This window comes from Poeciliopsis prolifica, unplaced genomic scaffold (assembly GCF_027474105.1).
Source record: "Poeciliopsis prolifica strain line A6 unplaced genomic scaffold, Auburn_PproV2 SCAFFOLD012, whole genome shotgun sequence".
Classification (NCBI taxonomy): Eukaryota; Metazoa; Chordata; class Actinopteri; order Cyprinodontiformes; family Poeciliidae; genus Poeciliopsis; species Poeciliopsis prolifica.
The window spans coordinates 4,201,801-4,217,307 of NW_026562387.1; the positions used below are offsets into that span (position 1 = coordinate 4,201,801).

General features: G+C 41.4%; 1 protein-coding gene across 1 annotated transcript; it reads left to right on the plus strand.

The window, feature by feature from the left end:
* Positions 1-1,170: 1,170 nt before the first annotated feature.
* Positions 1,171-8,411, plus strand: pigm (phosphatidylinositol glycan anchor biosynthesis, class M). The gene is made up of 8 exons (XM_055037375.1): positions 1,171-1,389; positions 1,816-1,989; positions 2,081-2,201; positions 2,908-3,157; positions 3,333-3,436; positions 3,623-3,777; positions 4,818-4,919; positions 5,485-8,411. The coding sequence occupies exons 1-8, from the start codon at positions 1,219-1,221 to the stop codon at positions 5,650-5,652; spliced, it is 1,245 nt and encodes a 414-aa protein (XP_054893350.1). The 5' UTR covers positions 1,171-1,218; the 3' UTR covers positions 5,653-8,411.
* Positions 8,412-15,507: the final 7,096 nt, after the last annotated feature.

Consider the following 15,507-nt stretch of genomic DNA (forward strand, 5'->3'; position numbering starts at 1 on the left):
GCAGGACAGCCTTGAGGACTGGAGTTTGATACATGTGGCTACACAGCATTGTCTTAATAAAATAATACTTTTATAAAATCAATTTTAAGTTTACAAAAGTACACATTTAAGTATGAAACAAGAACATCAATCTATATACTATTAATGTACTAAATATATTCCTGTAGTTCTCTTTTTGGTTCAATAAGAATCTTTACCACAACTGGACTCTTACCTGTGCAACCAATTCTCTATTAGCATACTTCTACTGTTTCTTCTTCTTTGAAAATTATGGAAAAACTCTGCTTACGGAAAGAAACCCGAGACTTAATGTAGTCAAGAAGGATTTCTATGGCAGAGAGAGATTACTCTGGGCGGTGTCATATTCAGATGAGCACAGTCGGTTTGTGCTTTGTATGGGAACATATGTTCATGTATGTGTGTGAAAGCTCTGTTGTGATTGATTCTTTTGGCTGAGACAAGTACAGAAAACTAGTTTTCAACAAGAAAGTAATTAGGTAAAAATGCCAAATGTTCATTTATCTAATCTGAAAAAAGGAGCCTGCTTGGAGGCCTGAACATATATGAAAACTCATTCAACTTTAAATTGTCCTCCAGGTGAAATTTGAGCATTTTAACGAAATCAAAAGCGGGTGGCCAAACGGCTCTACATAGCCCCCAAATGTGAGACAAGCCAAATGGTAGATCAGACAAAGCTGAAATTTGGTGCTTAGATAGAAACCACTGAGAAAAAAAAAAGTCTGTTAGAGGTCTGTTCTAAACCCAATAGCAAGTCAGCCATTTTGATCATTTTCAGGCGTCTTTGACTCATGGACATCCTGCGAAATGTGCTAATAGCAGAGAAACAACTTACAAACACAGGAAAGCCATTTGTCTGCCATCATCGGTGACTACGTAACAAGCTTGAGGATTCCCAACAGGCTGTGCTGGCTGCAGCGAACGCACATGTTGTGATTGACAGCACTAAGACCCGCCTCCTGGCTCTGATTGGTTCTTTCTAGGCAGATAAATCACAATTCAGACGGGAAATTGTGCAGCTGTTTAAAGCTATGAAGAGTAAAATATATGCTGTAGTACTTACCCACCTCCAGAAGGTGGCAGCAGTCAAAGAGTTTCTAAAGTTCGATGAAGAAGACGATGTTTACATCCCTCTGACTTCCGGGTTGTCATGTTTGAGCTGTGGTCATTCATTACTGCTAAATAGCAAGAATTTGACTGATGGAGACTCTTCAGTCTAAGCTCCCCGACAAACATGTCCTCTTCCCGGCCTCTTTTGCTCTCCGACTGGCTTTGGTGGCTTATGGAGACTACCAGGACAGGACTATGGCGGTGAAGTACACGGATATAGACTACCATGTGTTCACAGATGCTGCCAGGTTCATCACACAGGTAGGTAGCGAGCTACTCCCCCTTCTTATCAGCTGCTGATACGTTTGTAGGAATGACAAAACTCAGAGCTAAGGAGCAAGGTTTATTGCCTTTTTTTCCTGTTTTGCTTCGCGGATTAGAATCAACTACATTCCGTATCATCTCTAAAAATTTTGTAAAAACATTTAAAATTTCAAGCGAAGCTAAGAACTTTCATTCTCACTTTATAAGATATAAAATATGTATGCATTTTGTTCCTTTAAAGCACTCGGTATGCCACAACTTATAACTTTCTGCTTCAGTTATCATACCTGCCACCAGGTGTCAGCAGAGGACGACATACAATATTCCAATCTGTATGTCAAAGATTATAATACCGTGGCTGTCTAAATGAAACTCGCCTTTTTGTTATTGAACAGAAATGTTTGTGTTGTATTTGTTGGACAGGGTGAGTCTCCGTACAATAGGTCGACGTACCGCTACACCCCTCTGCTGGCCTGGCTTCTCACCCCAAACATCTACGTCGCCATGGTGTTTGGAAAGATCCTCTTCATCTTATGTGACGTGCTGTCAGGACTGCTCATCTACAGAACTCTGCGTTTGAGAGGTCTGGACCGCAAGGTCTGACCCGGCAACATTTCCTTTCAATTCTCCGATTTCTGCTTGTTTTAGATGAGAAACATGTCACTCGTTTCTTTTCGGTTATTTTCAGACTGCGACCTCTGTGTGTTCTCTTTGGCTTCTCAACCCTCTGCCGATGGGAGTGTCGAGTCGGGGCAACGCTGAATCCATCCTGGCAGCTCTGGTGCTCGGGACTTTGCTTTGTATGGAAGGTAGGGGTACAACTAACGATCATTTGTTATATCGATTATTCAGACGATTAATCGGATGAAAACAATTCACACATCATGCTCATTTTCCCACTTAAGCCTTTTTTAGACCGTATTAAAGATTCACTGGGAGATTAAAACAAACGCATAACTTTTAAATAAGAACATAAACCTTTAAATGTCTTAAATGCACTAACATTGCATTCCTGTAGTGTACACTTGATCAATTGTTTGATACTTTTTACTTCTAACATCAACATGTGTAAACTTTATGCATGACTTAACATCAGTACAATGAAGCAAAAAGTGCTACAGGAGAGCAGTTGTTTTTTTCTTTCACTGAATTTAAACAAGGTTGAGTTAAACATATGAGTTCTGGGTTGAACATATTTACAGAAAAGTGTTTTTTTTTGTCTTAAATGCAAGTTTTTGTACAAGTTTGGTTAATCACTGCTTTGAGTGTGCTGTTCTTTCAAGAAATTGCATTTTTTTTCTTTTTAGTTTTTCCACTTCAGTTCAGATTAATTGATTACTAATTCAGTTAGGGTTTATTTCAGTAATGATGAATCATTTCAGCCCTTACGAAAAGTAAGAACTCTATGAACCTCTGGGAGCTTAATGCCTCTGTAAAGAATAGATGGATGTTACTGCTGCTGTCATGTTATCTCCGTAACATCATGTGCTGATGCATTTTTTTTCTTACTTTCAGCCAGGCATCTGGTGTGGGCGGCCGTGCTCTACGGCCTGTCGGTTCATATGAAGATCTATCCCATTACGTATGCCCTGCCCATTGCTCTGACCCTGAGAGCGCCGGAGGCGGGCTCGGCAGAAGGCAAACCCACGCGGACGTGGAAGAAGTGTGTCCTATTTCTCGGAAGTTTCCTGAGCCGCGACCTGATCCTCTTTGGAATTGTGGCCGGGGGAGTTTTCTCCGTGTTTACAGCATTTTTCTATTACATGTGAGGCAAACACATAAAGGTTTGATTTAGTCACTTCTCTCCAGGATGTTGTGCATGGCGTAGTTTATTTATTCAGTGCAAGCTTTGTTCTTCATCATCTGTTGTTAGAAGTTGAAAAAAAAAAGGCAGAAAAACAAAAGTTATGATTCTGACAACTCGTCTGCTGTGGATGCAGGTATGGCTGGCCGTTTCTTCAAGAGACGTACTTGTACCACCTGACAAGAAGGGATATCAAGCACAACTTTTCCCCGTACTTCTACATGCTCTACCTGACTGCAGGTACTCATCAGTCCAGGCATGGTGGTGGGGGGGCAGTTGTTATTCTGGTCTGAGCTCATGAGAAAATAGCCAATAATCCAGGCAGTTTTTCTTTTTTAAGTGTAACAGTGAATAAAAGAACAAGTGGTGTAGGTGTGTACAATCTCGTGGGTTCATTTTTTTTTTTTTTGCCTTTCTTGCTGTCAGACAGCAGGGGGAGCCAGTGGCTCGGCCTGGCAGCCTTTCTGCCTCAGCTGGTCCTGCTGTTGGTGGCATCCTGGAGCTTTCACCATGACCTGGGCTTTGCCTGTTTCCTCAATACGGCCATCTTCGTCTCCTTCAACAAAGTGTGCACTTCACAGGTAAGACAAGTCGTAGACCACTCATAGGATGTATCCTTCAGTCAGGGTTAATAAGCAGTATTGTATGTCTGATGAAGTATGGAAAAATAAAACTGAGTTTGGAAAATATTTTTTCCAGATCTTTTTTCTTTGCTTTTATAGACAAAAGTTTAATATTTCTTGACAAAATATTTTTTTTCTTATTACATCTTTATCTTTAATTTGTCACATCACACCTTGTTGTTTTTTTTTAACGTTTCCTATCAGTATTATGTTTTCGGACGTAACGACTAAATGCATGCTCGGTCATATAAACGAAATAAAACCCGGGTCGGGATGAAACGACAAACAAAACACTTGGCTGGATATTGCTTTGCTTTTGCAACAAGATAAAAAGGACCAATGTTCAAAAATTCTACTTGAATTTCTTTCTCCTAATGTCTAGAATGTTGAAAAAAAGAACTCAAGACAAAAGAACATGTCTAAAAATGTATGTGTTTTATATAATAAAATGTATGTTTTTAAAATGTAGCTTATTTTTAATTGTCTAATTTGATGATAAAGAAAATGTGGGCCTTTTGATTAGCCTTGTGGAAATTTAATAAAAAATTTTTACATGGCGTTTGCATTAAAAGAAAGAGTTACTACTAATCAGCTCCACTAATTTTATTACTTTCGATTATTATTATTATTACTGCTTGCTTTGTTCTTTTTTGTCAGCACTTTGATGCAGCTGATGTTGTTTTTAAAGTGCTTCATAATTAAGATGTCGTTGACATATGTTTTTATATGAATTCTCAGTCTATTTATTCTTTCGACTTTGATTTGTTTTGCTTTCTTTTCAACTGAGCGGTTAGGCTTGTGTATGAAGGGAAGTGTAACGTTTTTAACAAAACCATTGTTGAACTCATTGTGTATCAAACGAATCCACCAAAAATCACGTGAAAACATTTCAGAAAACGTCTTAAATGTTTTTGTCCTGTCGTTTGTGACAAATATTTCTGTTGTAACAGAGAGTAAATTACATGGATCAACAGTTCCTGACTTGTTTCTGTTTCTAGTACTTCCTGTGGTACCTGTGCTTGCTGCCTCTGGTCATCCCACACTTGACTCTATCAGTGAAACAGGGTCTGGGTTTGCTGCTGGTCTGGTTCGCCGGACAGGTAATTCACCTCTACACATTATTTATGTTCCTGTTGGGACAGTTTATATCAATTCTTGTAGCTCTGGCCATCTGAAATTGATATTTTTATTATTTTGTTTTCTCTCATTTTCAACAAACTTACACTGGTACAAGCTGTCATTGACAATTAATTAGTTTTTTTCACTCTGTGCAAGGTCCAACGAAGTCTCAGCAATCCCGTGTGCGCTTTTTACAAGTTTTAAACAAATTTTCGGACTGTCAATTTTTGGAAACTGACTGTCTGACGGGACAATCCCACTCACCCCATTTCCCCCGCTTTCCGACTGTGACATTTGCCGCGCTCAACCAGAGCGTCTCACTAAGGCCGTGGGAAATGTTAAGCGTTTTATCCAAAACGCTTAAAAACGAATTGCTTGCTAAAGAAGTTGCAGTGAAAACTTTGTATGCAGATGCATCTGAAGGAAATTTCGAAGGTTTCTCTTTATTTCTTGCTGTAAGCTGACCAGAAAACACAAAGTTACATTTTCAGGCTGTAAAATAAAACTATCTTCTTCTGCGCTCATCGGGTTTTTTTCCCTATACAGGCTCTCTGGTTGGCCCCCGCCTACTTTCTGGAGTTTGAAGGCGTCAACACTTTTGTCCTGGTCTGGCTCGCCGGATTGCTGTTCTTAGTCGTGAACTGTTTCGTCTTGATTCAAATCATAACGCATTACAAACCCAAACCCCCTTCACAGAGACCGAAGGCCGAGTGACGCTCCATTGGGTTGAAACAGGAACATTTACACAGCAAAAACACAGAATCTTACCAAGTATTTTTGGTTCAGTTTCTAGTGGAAATATCTTGGTACAATTGAAATATTTTGATAATATTCTGACTTCATTCTTGTCATTTTAATTGTTTCTAGTATACCCTGATACTCTATTCTATGATCATCTATTTACTGTAGAAACTACACCAAAAATACTTGGTAAAATTTTATTTTATTTTTTTTTGCACTCATTAAACTTTCCAACCAGGACTCAAGCAAAGAAGACGCACCAGTAAAAAAAGCCATTTGTATTTTGCTCAGTTCCTCTCAGCTGTCTGTTCATAGACTCCCTTCACTATAATCTAAATCATGTTGTCAGAGATCAGTTATATATTGTATAAAAGCCTCAGTTGGATTATCAGTAATCCTGAAATAAACCCTTGGATTACATGCTTATGTTGGCAGGCCGACGCACTTAAATTCACGGCGATGCACAGACTGCAAACAATTACCACTCTGCGTTGCGTGGCCTAAAATCTTTGACGTTTGCCCCCAAAATGACAAGAATTAGCAGACTTTCCGAACCTGTTGCTGGGAGCAAAACACAGATTATAAAGCCAGTGTTACAGAATTTCTCTGTGTTTTACACACTCCATGATAATTTAGAAGCTAGTCTTATGCTGGAGCTGTTTTTCTTTGCGTAGGGCTTAATGCTGCTGCTCACTTGTAGTTCCTGAACAAGGAGGGGCGCTGTGCAGACCGGATTAAGTTCAGGTAAAGCTGAGCTAAATCGTGTCACGGTGACCTGGATTCTGACCTATAAGCCGCACTCTTCTTTTCCACAAACTCTTCATAACATTCAGATGATATCCGCCCAGCAAACACACATAATTCAAGGCCAGGGTCCCAGTTCATGTGGAGGTGGTGGTGGGTAACCTTGATCATTACGAGCTTCGTTGCAGGTCACAGTTTTCACCAGCAGGCTGCAGCATTTGCCAGCGAAACGGAGCTCTGAGCTCGGGCTTTTGTGTAAGCCGCACAGATTAATCAGTCAACTGGAGCATGAGTACGACTCCAAACAAACAGTGGTTCCCTTAATCTCGCCATACTTTCTCCTCCTAATCTCACATGGAAATCATCAAAGCGTTCACTTCGGTCCCGCTGATCCGCAGTGCAGCGTTTGTTGCCTGAGGCCTGACACCAGGAGGACACAGTTCACGAGAAAATCAGACGCGTGCTTTGCTTGTCGTCTGCGGCGAAAAAGGGTTGAATCTGTGGTGTTTTTCCAAAAACGTTTATCTAAGTGACTTGGTTTGTGTCTCCCATGTGGGGCGTGCGTGTCCAGGCTGACTCACGGTCAGCTGTGGCCTGAATACCCGGTTTATGAATCACCGGGTTGCACTGAATAACCTTTCAGCTGCACCTAAACCATTTCCATTCTTAACCACCGTTCGTCTCAATACCACAACGTTCTGGATTTTATTTTTGAAAGGAATCTGCTGACTGTAAGAATGGCGGGGGCCCGGAACCCATCCTCCTCAAACTGGCGCTCCAGCAGTACCAGAAAGCCGCGAGCCCACTGAAGTCGCTGTTTTCACTCAAGAGACAAAATCCAAAATGGCTTCCACGTGGTTATTAATATTTGCCTCATGAACATGTTTCTGTGGTGTTGGAGTTTACATCATGTTAAACACTTTGTCGTTGGCGCTGCTAGTGCCTAGTTTGCCGGATAGAAGTAAATAAGCCAGAAGTAAATAATCGGTTATTTACACCCTCATCATGTATAAAGAGACTTTAGCTCTCCTGACCTGCCCATCCAGATTTTGGCCAAAACCAATTTTTCTATTTTTTTTATGAAACAGTTCCTAAATACAGATTCAAAAGCTGCTAAGTTGGCAACACTGGTGTGATTATTTGTAGATTTTAGTGATGAAGGTGCTTTGGATCAGAGGGAGGGATAACTCTGATGAAAAGAGGGAAACGTGAGTTCATCGATAATCCCTTGTTTTCCTTATGTTCTGAGGCTCTAGTTTTTTTTTTACCCCAATGTCTTTTTGTATTGCATACAAAAAGCACAGCCTATACTTAACACATTCCATTCCTGGAATATGTTCTGAACGTTGTAAAAGATTTCAAACTGCATTTTTATGGAACCACAAGAGCGTTCCTTTGTTTTTTGTTTTGTTTTTGTTTTTTAGTTTGGAAAGTGATTTTATGGATGCAGAAATACGCTTTGGACCGGCCCTTGTTCTTATTTGCTCTAAATGCCGCACTTCTTTTTTTTTATCCAAGCAAAGCCGTTGACCAGGTATGATGAGTGCGACTCATCCTACCGCTTGTTTTACGAGAGGGAAGCCCGAAATAACCCTCAAAAAGCCATTGGGTTGGTTGTTATGTGTCTAAACCTGTTTCTTTCAAAGTGTGAGGAATATTGTAAACTCCTGGAAGCCATCGGCTCCGATGAAACCTGGAAGCTGGTGTCATTAAACTGCCTTTGACACAGAAGCCATTTAATGAAGACTCAAGCGGCTTACGAAAATAAGCATTAAGGTGAAGTGCTTTGTTGTCCTTCATTAGCTAATTGAGGCCAACAAAGAGTTGGAGTGTTTTTAGTGGGAAGCTTCAATATTTTACAGGCTGCTATACGTTTGAAATGTCTGCTGTTCTTTCTTTTGATGTAATATTTTTTTTTATTCAACATATTTTTCAAAAATATCTTTTTTATTGTGCAATGTGAAAATAAAAGCTTTAATCTGATTTTATGACCGTGCTTCAAAGGTTCTCATGAAGTATATTTAGTAGAAGGTTCTGACATTGTGCGCCAACCAAGCACACATTTCAGTGTAATTCTGTGGGATTTTTTTATGGGATGGGGCAACACAAGGTTCTCCACGAATGCAAAGTGGACGGAGGAAGATTCACCGTTTTTATTTTTGTAATTTAAAAATAGTGATGGGAAAAAAAAGTAGTTTATTTGTATTCGGTTTTCTTTTTAAGGCTGAATCCCCTGTGGCAGAAATCACATATGAATTTAACTGTAATTTAATTTCCCCATATACACATTTAATCAATCGATCAACTTTAGTCATATAAATGGGTAGATTGGATTAAAAGTGAGGTCACTCAGCCTTCTTGCCACACAGGAAACTTTCATCAACATAATAATAAATATTAACATATCATTCAAAATGCTCTGGCGCTCAATACTTCAAAATGTTAAAAACCATAAATAAAAAAAGCCAACAGTGTCTTTATGACAAGATGTTTCTTCCTTTGGTCCAACAAACGTACAGAAGGATGTTGGTGTACGTGCCGAAGAGTAGAGTTATATAAATGCTCATGTGACCTTTGCACTGTAAACGTATTACTGATCTCAGCCGACTCATGTACTCACAGACTGCTTGTGCCTCACAGACACAGCTGTCAGGACGCATCAGGCGTGGCTCGCGCCACAGCTGCCCAGAGCGCCCACCGCTGCCTCCTGATTGGATGTCCTCTTTTCGTCTCGGCGTCTCTTCTCACTTCCACGTCCACGTCCGCCTCACTTCGTCTCCTTCCTCGTTGTCGGGCAGTCTGATCGAAGTTATATATTCAAAATTCGTTTTATTCTTCAGTTTTACTTTTTTTTTTTTATGTCTGTTTGGTTTTATAGTAATTGCTATGTTTGTTTGTTTTTTTTTTGTAAAAACAATCAAAGTATGTGGATGAGAGTAACGGGGAAATCCATGCCTCCAGCTCGCGGTGGTGTTTTTGGGCTGTGGGAGGAAGCCAGAGTACCCTGAGAAAACTCCACTTTGGCATCGGATTGGTGCCAAAGTGGAGTTATTTTATCTCTGCATTTTTGTGTGATAGAGCAACATAAAGTAAGGGCATAATTCTGGAAAAAACATCATTTTTGCATTTTATTGTAAACAAAAAAGGTAAAAAAAAAAAATAATAATAATGTTTTCCGCACCCTTTACACTGACGCCCCTGAATAAAAGTGGAAGAATTTATTTTATTGTTAAACAGGGCCTGTCGGTCATCAAAGCAGACAACAGTTACATGTGGGGTACCCCAAGGTTCAGTGCTGGGATCCCTCCTACTTATTATGTTTAATATTAAATGAGATCAGTTACCGTAGCTACGCAGCTCACCAGGTGACTCTGAACCCATCCAAGCACCGAACAGATGCTTAAATCAAAACCGATAGTTTCAAATGTTAAAAATACTTCTGTTAGTTCATAAATCACTGACTAGCTTAGCACCAAAACACATTAAAGATCTGCTGCTGTTGTCGTTTCAATCTTCCAGACCTGTCGGGTCGTCTGGATCTGTTCTGCAGAACCAGAACCAGAACCAAACATGGAGAAGCAGAATTCAGCTTCTATGCAGAAACAAACGTCCGGAAAACTGCAAAACAGCCGAAACACAGAGAACCTTCAAATCAAGTCTAAAAACCCGTCTGATCAACATTGATCAACATATTCGATGTGTATTTGATTGACAAAATGTACAATTTATTGCGTGTTTCATGATTGATCGCTGTGTGACGTGCAGCACTGTGAGCTGCCCGGCTGCTGATCCCGTAAACCCATCTTGACTTGACTGGCGTTTTTTTTTTTTTGTTGTTGTTCGTTTGTTTTTGTTTGTCCTGCTGCCTAAGCGAGTTACTCAACTCTCTTTACACGCTAACATCTACCTAATGGGTGCTTGATATTCACCAACACGTGCACAAAATGTACCTAAACACTCAATCATCCTAATTAGTCAAATCCCGGCACCAACTGATCCCGGCTCAGCCCGTAAGTCCCTAAGTGAGGAGAAACAAACACAGGCTCCTGAGAGGGATAAGAAGGAGGAGTGATTAGAGCGTCGCTGACCGTCTGAGGCCAGGGCCGCAGAGGTCCAAGTTGAGGAGGAGCTTTGATGAAAGCCTGGTGTCGCGACAGGTCAAAATAACAATGAACAAATGAACCTGATGAAGCTTAAAAACTATGTTTCTTCTTCTTCTAAAAGTTGGAATTGATTCATTTACACAATGGACACCAGGTTATATTGGTTTCAGTGTATCTTTAATCCACATGGAGTTATTGTTTGAGAAACCTGTGTCTTTTTGATGAACCACTCTTCAATATTAAGGCAACACCAAGAGCTGCTGAGCAGACTCACTACCACTGGTTGCTGCGCCAGTAACTACGGACCGTGGCACATCCGGGCTTTGACGTCACGTAACGCGTTGGATCTGAAGGACGACGTCAGCTGGATGCAAATATCAGACTTTGCTCCTTTTTATTTTTTAGTTGTTTTTTTTTTTTATTCATCTGTCGAGTTTCTCACCTACATGTTGCAGCGTACTCTGTTCGCTGCTTCAATGTGTGGAGCAGGAAATAAGATTTCACCACAGAAAACGTGCCGCTTGTTGAGCTTTGGCCCACTGAGGCGCCGCGGCCGTTCTGAAAGCATTTTATCTATTTTTTCCCTTTCCCAGATTTAATGAGTTATAAACTTGTGCCACGTAACTAGGGATGAAACATAACAGGAACAAATCGCTAGTTTGTTGTGTTTTCTGCGTGTGTGTAACTAGGTTACAGTCATTGTTTTGTTATAGGACTACTGAAAAAGTGTTCTGTCGCCAAGAGAGTTCCCATATTTCACTGTAAATATTGCAAAAACCTCCGTGGCTTCGAGCTCAGGCCTTCCTGCCTCCTTTCTTCTTCTGTGGTATTCTTCTGTTTAGTTCTTTGGGCTTCCCTGAGCTCATGGCTTCTCATGCTAATGTAACGTAATCTTGAAGGGAACGTAGAGTCACTGTGAGCTTGGCTTTATGTCTTCATGGTTTTGTTATGTTCATGTCAGAGAACAAGTAGGACGACGGCGCCTCACGGCAAACACTTCATCAACGGAAAAAAACAAAACGACAACATCGCTGTGCGGATATCTGTTTGTGGACAAACGCAGAAATGTCACGGGTTGTAATAAAAACAAACAAACAAAAAAAAAACCAAACAGGAAAATTCTCTCTTTAACTTCTGTCTTTGTGTGTAGCAATCCCAGAATGCACTGTGCCGGCCACAGAAATTAGGCGAACGTTTGAGGGAGCAGCTCATTTTAAACAGCCGCTTTTCTAACTTCCTGCTGGGCGTCTTCGCTACTGCTGAGGAGGAAAAGACTGGAGCTAAAGATTTGGCTTCATCTTCGTCTTAATCTTGTTTTCGTTGCTCCACCTGGCCGTAGTTTTTTTTTTTTTGTCGACTTATGAATACTGCAACATGTTTAGATGAGTGGGTGATAAATGTAGGTCTTAGTGAAAGGGACTTATGACGTTTGCAATATTCATGTATTCATGTTTCTGCACACCACACTGATTCCTCTACCGTCACAATAACTTTGCTTAAACGTGATTTTCTCATTATTTCCCGATACACTTACGCAGAGTTAAATATCCTGTTGGAACCGATGGTAAAAAGCAAAATAAAGCAATCTGAGAAGAATCAAAGTCCACTTTTCTGTTGTTTCCAGCTCAGATGCTCAAGAGTTTTGACGAAATCGTCGCGCAATTGTTTTTTTTCTTTCTAAATTTACCCCTTTCCTTTTTCTCCTGAGAGATGCAGACGGAGTCTTTTAATAATTCATTTGCTCCGTCTCTGACAGTCGAAGGGAACGGTTGAGAGCGTGTCTTAGTAATGTAATGAGGACAGAACAGCGTTGATCCTTTTCCTTCTGCTTCTCTCCCACGTTCATATTGGAGCTCTGCCACCCGTGATCCTGAGGATCGTGTTTTAGCCGTCACATTCTGATCTTTTTGTCTGTGTTTGCGGCGTTTTCATGACTGCATCTCCACGCCTAAAGTGGCCAAAGGAGACCATATTGACATGTTTTATTGTAATTGAGGCGGGGGGGTGGGGGTGGGGGGATTCTGGCAGAAAAGAGAGCATGGGAACGCCTAGACGAATGCTGTTTCATGCCTTTTGACAATGTCTGATTTTCTAATTCTTAATCTTCGATCTCAGAAAGTTGCTGGATGAATTTTGCCTCATCGAAGCAGCAGAAAGCCGGCCTTGATCAACTCCAGAAGCTTTTCAACTGGATCTAGACGTCAACCAAACTCTTCCATGTCTGCTTCTTCACATTTCCCCTTTCATTCTTTTTAAAAAGGTGGACGCGGTCCAGCTCGTTTCATCTAATTTATGAAAAGAGCTTCCCCACTTATTACTTTTTTTCCCCAATTTCTTTTTTTTGTTTTTTTTACTGTACAATCAGAAAAGGGTTGGACAAGTTCAGCTTTCATTGGAGGTTTGCAAAGAGGAAACTTTTGCTCTCTAAGAAAAACACGGAGGCCGGATTGGAGTTTGCCAGGGAGGGAAGTAGACAAACCCAGGATCATTTGGAAACCGTGACAGGGGACGTATAAAATATAAAGCAGTCTGGAAAAAGAACGTCGGACCAAATGTGGAGCGTAGATGTGGAAGAGTCGTGGTTTTGGGATGCCCAAAACATCCAAGTGTGAAAACTGGCTACGGCTAAGGCGTATGAACTCCCGGGTCCAGGTTTAAGGACAAATCTTGATCTTATTGATTTGTTGTGGGGTGACTTGAATCATGCGGTTCAGGCAAGACAAACAGCACTGGAGCAAAGTTTCCTCAGTCTAATGTCAGAGGCCAGTGTGTGGCTAAAACAAGCCTCTCACAAAAGGTACTTCAGCTTTAGGGGGTGAAAAATAAAAACATCATCTTGGCCAAAAGTATTTACCCATCTACCTTTCCAAACCGGCTTTCCGTTCTCACTACACAGGAGCTCAGTGGAGTTATGCCCCACCAAGCTGGCCTTGCTTTGTGCTTTGGTTCTCAGTCAAGTTGGAACAGGAAGGAGCCATCCTTAAAGTGTTCCCACAAAGCCGGTTGGCATGAAATCCTCTGAGATAACTTGGCACGCCGCGGCGCTCGCAGCTCCTTTTTACTGGAACAGAGGTGCCGAGCCCAGCTAATGCATAACCACCCCACAAAATAATCCCACTCGGTGCCACCAGGTAACAGCCATTCTCCCGGCAACTGCCAAAAGCCAAACAAGCCCAGGGGATTGTCGGAGAAGGGATGAATCAGCGCCATGCGGTCCACTTAGCAAACCGCTTCTGATATTTTGCATCGCTCTTGACGATGCGGGCTTCAGATTCTGTTACTCGGCCGTTTTGTGTAGCGTCCCATACCCAGTCTGAAGGACACATGAAGTTTGGAGGTCGGTAGCTTTCGACTGCAGAAAGTTGGGGAACTTTCTGTGCCACAGCAGAAGCTCAGTAACTTGAGTTGTGGTCATTCCCGATCTCTTTTAATACGGCTAACGGTTGACTCTGTAATAGTTTAGTTACGGGCAAGTTTTATGGCTGGACTTTGCCCGCAGACGTCGTTTGTATCACCATACGATGCGAACTCCCCGAAACTCCTGAGACCATTATTTGACGAATGTTTCACAAAATTGTGAAGAAGAAGAAGAAGTCAAACTCTTCAAACAGAAATGAAGACCGAGAGGAAATGAAAATGTCTTGAATTATTCATGTCTTCATTAAACCGTCCATGTTTCAATGTTTCGACACAATATGTGCAGCCAACTAATCCTTTCACCGATCTCTTTCTCTCTCCAGGCTCAGAATCCTCTACACACAGCAGAAATGATGGAGATTTGTACGACTATTACCAAAAGTTAAACTGAGCATTAAGGCTCAAGAGGAAGGCTCACGGGCCCGTTATTATTTCAGTGTGTGATGTTGGCGTTCAGGGACGGCTCCAAACCGAGCGTATCGGGTGTAGGTTGGCTCTCACCGCCTGGCAGGAGGAGTAATCCTTCTCTCCCGGGAATCCCGGAGATCAGGAGCTAACCGCGGCTTTTAGGTTTCATGTCTTTCCCCCTGGCTCGCTCGCCGTTCTTGCTCTTTCTGGGGGTTGGAGAGAGGGGAGGTGGGGTGGGGGGAGACACCAGCGGGTCCCCGGGCCCACTGCCCCGTCCCAGGCAGCGGAGAACCATGTGCGGTGGGGACTGTCAGGGCGGCTTCGCAGCACATTAATCATGGAGCGAATGCGGCTGGCGGCGCAACGTATCCTCGCTGGTGTTTATGTTTTATTAAAAGATTAAAGATAATCCGGAGGAGGAAACTACACTTGGTAAAATGTTTGAAAAATTCAAAGGCCATTAAGGAGACAGAGATGTTCAGCGAACAATCTCTGGTTATTGTTGGAGCTCTGCAAGGACAACAGGACAAGAGAGCTCCAATGACTAATTTAATATGCTTCTCAAAACTATTTATTCACCCATTATATTTTTATTAATGCTACAAAATACTTTTTAAAAGAAGCCCATCTGTACAAACTTATTGAAGGTGTGACTGTAGATTTAAGTCATTAGATGGAAAATTGAACGACATTTGTTTCAAGAGATGAAATTTTAGTGCTGCTTTCTAGGAAAACTTTTGTTTTCAAAAATCACACAATTAGCTTAAAAAATATTGTAGAACAATTAAGTCTACTGACCAATGATTTGGGTGCAAATGTGGCTGCCACACTTTTTCCGATCTCGCCAAGTATGTTAACATTTTTAGAAAAGAAAACAAACAAACAAAAACACCATATGAGACATCAAAACGTGGACATTTTTTTTGTGAAGCAACAAATCCTCGCGTGTGTTTAAAGTATTTATGGCACTTTTTCTGCACTCCTCATCCTGAATATGGTGTATGTGGCGTTTACAGTGTTGTGCTGCGTCATGATTGGGTGTGTTACTCGTCCTTGACGTCACGCTTGTGGTCGTGACCCTTTTACCAAGTCCAAAGTCAGATAAAGTTCTCCCAGAAATTCGTAGAACACGTCATGCTTTCTTCTTTTGACAAAC

Excerpts from the sequence above, each read along its gene's own strand:
- pigm (XM_055037375.1), top strand. The coding sequence starts at position 1,219 with ATGGAGACTCTTCAGTCTAAGCTCCCCGACAAACATGTCCTCTTCCCG. Across the intron at positions 1,390-1,815 it reads CTGCCAGGTTCATCACACAG|GGTGAGTCTCCGTACAATAG; the intron begins GTAGGTAGCGAG and ends TTTGTTGGACAG. Across the intron at positions 1,990-2,080 it reads TGAGAGGTCTGGACCGCAAG|ACTGCGACCTCTGTGTGTTC; the intron begins GTCTGACCCGGC and ends GGTTATTTTCAG.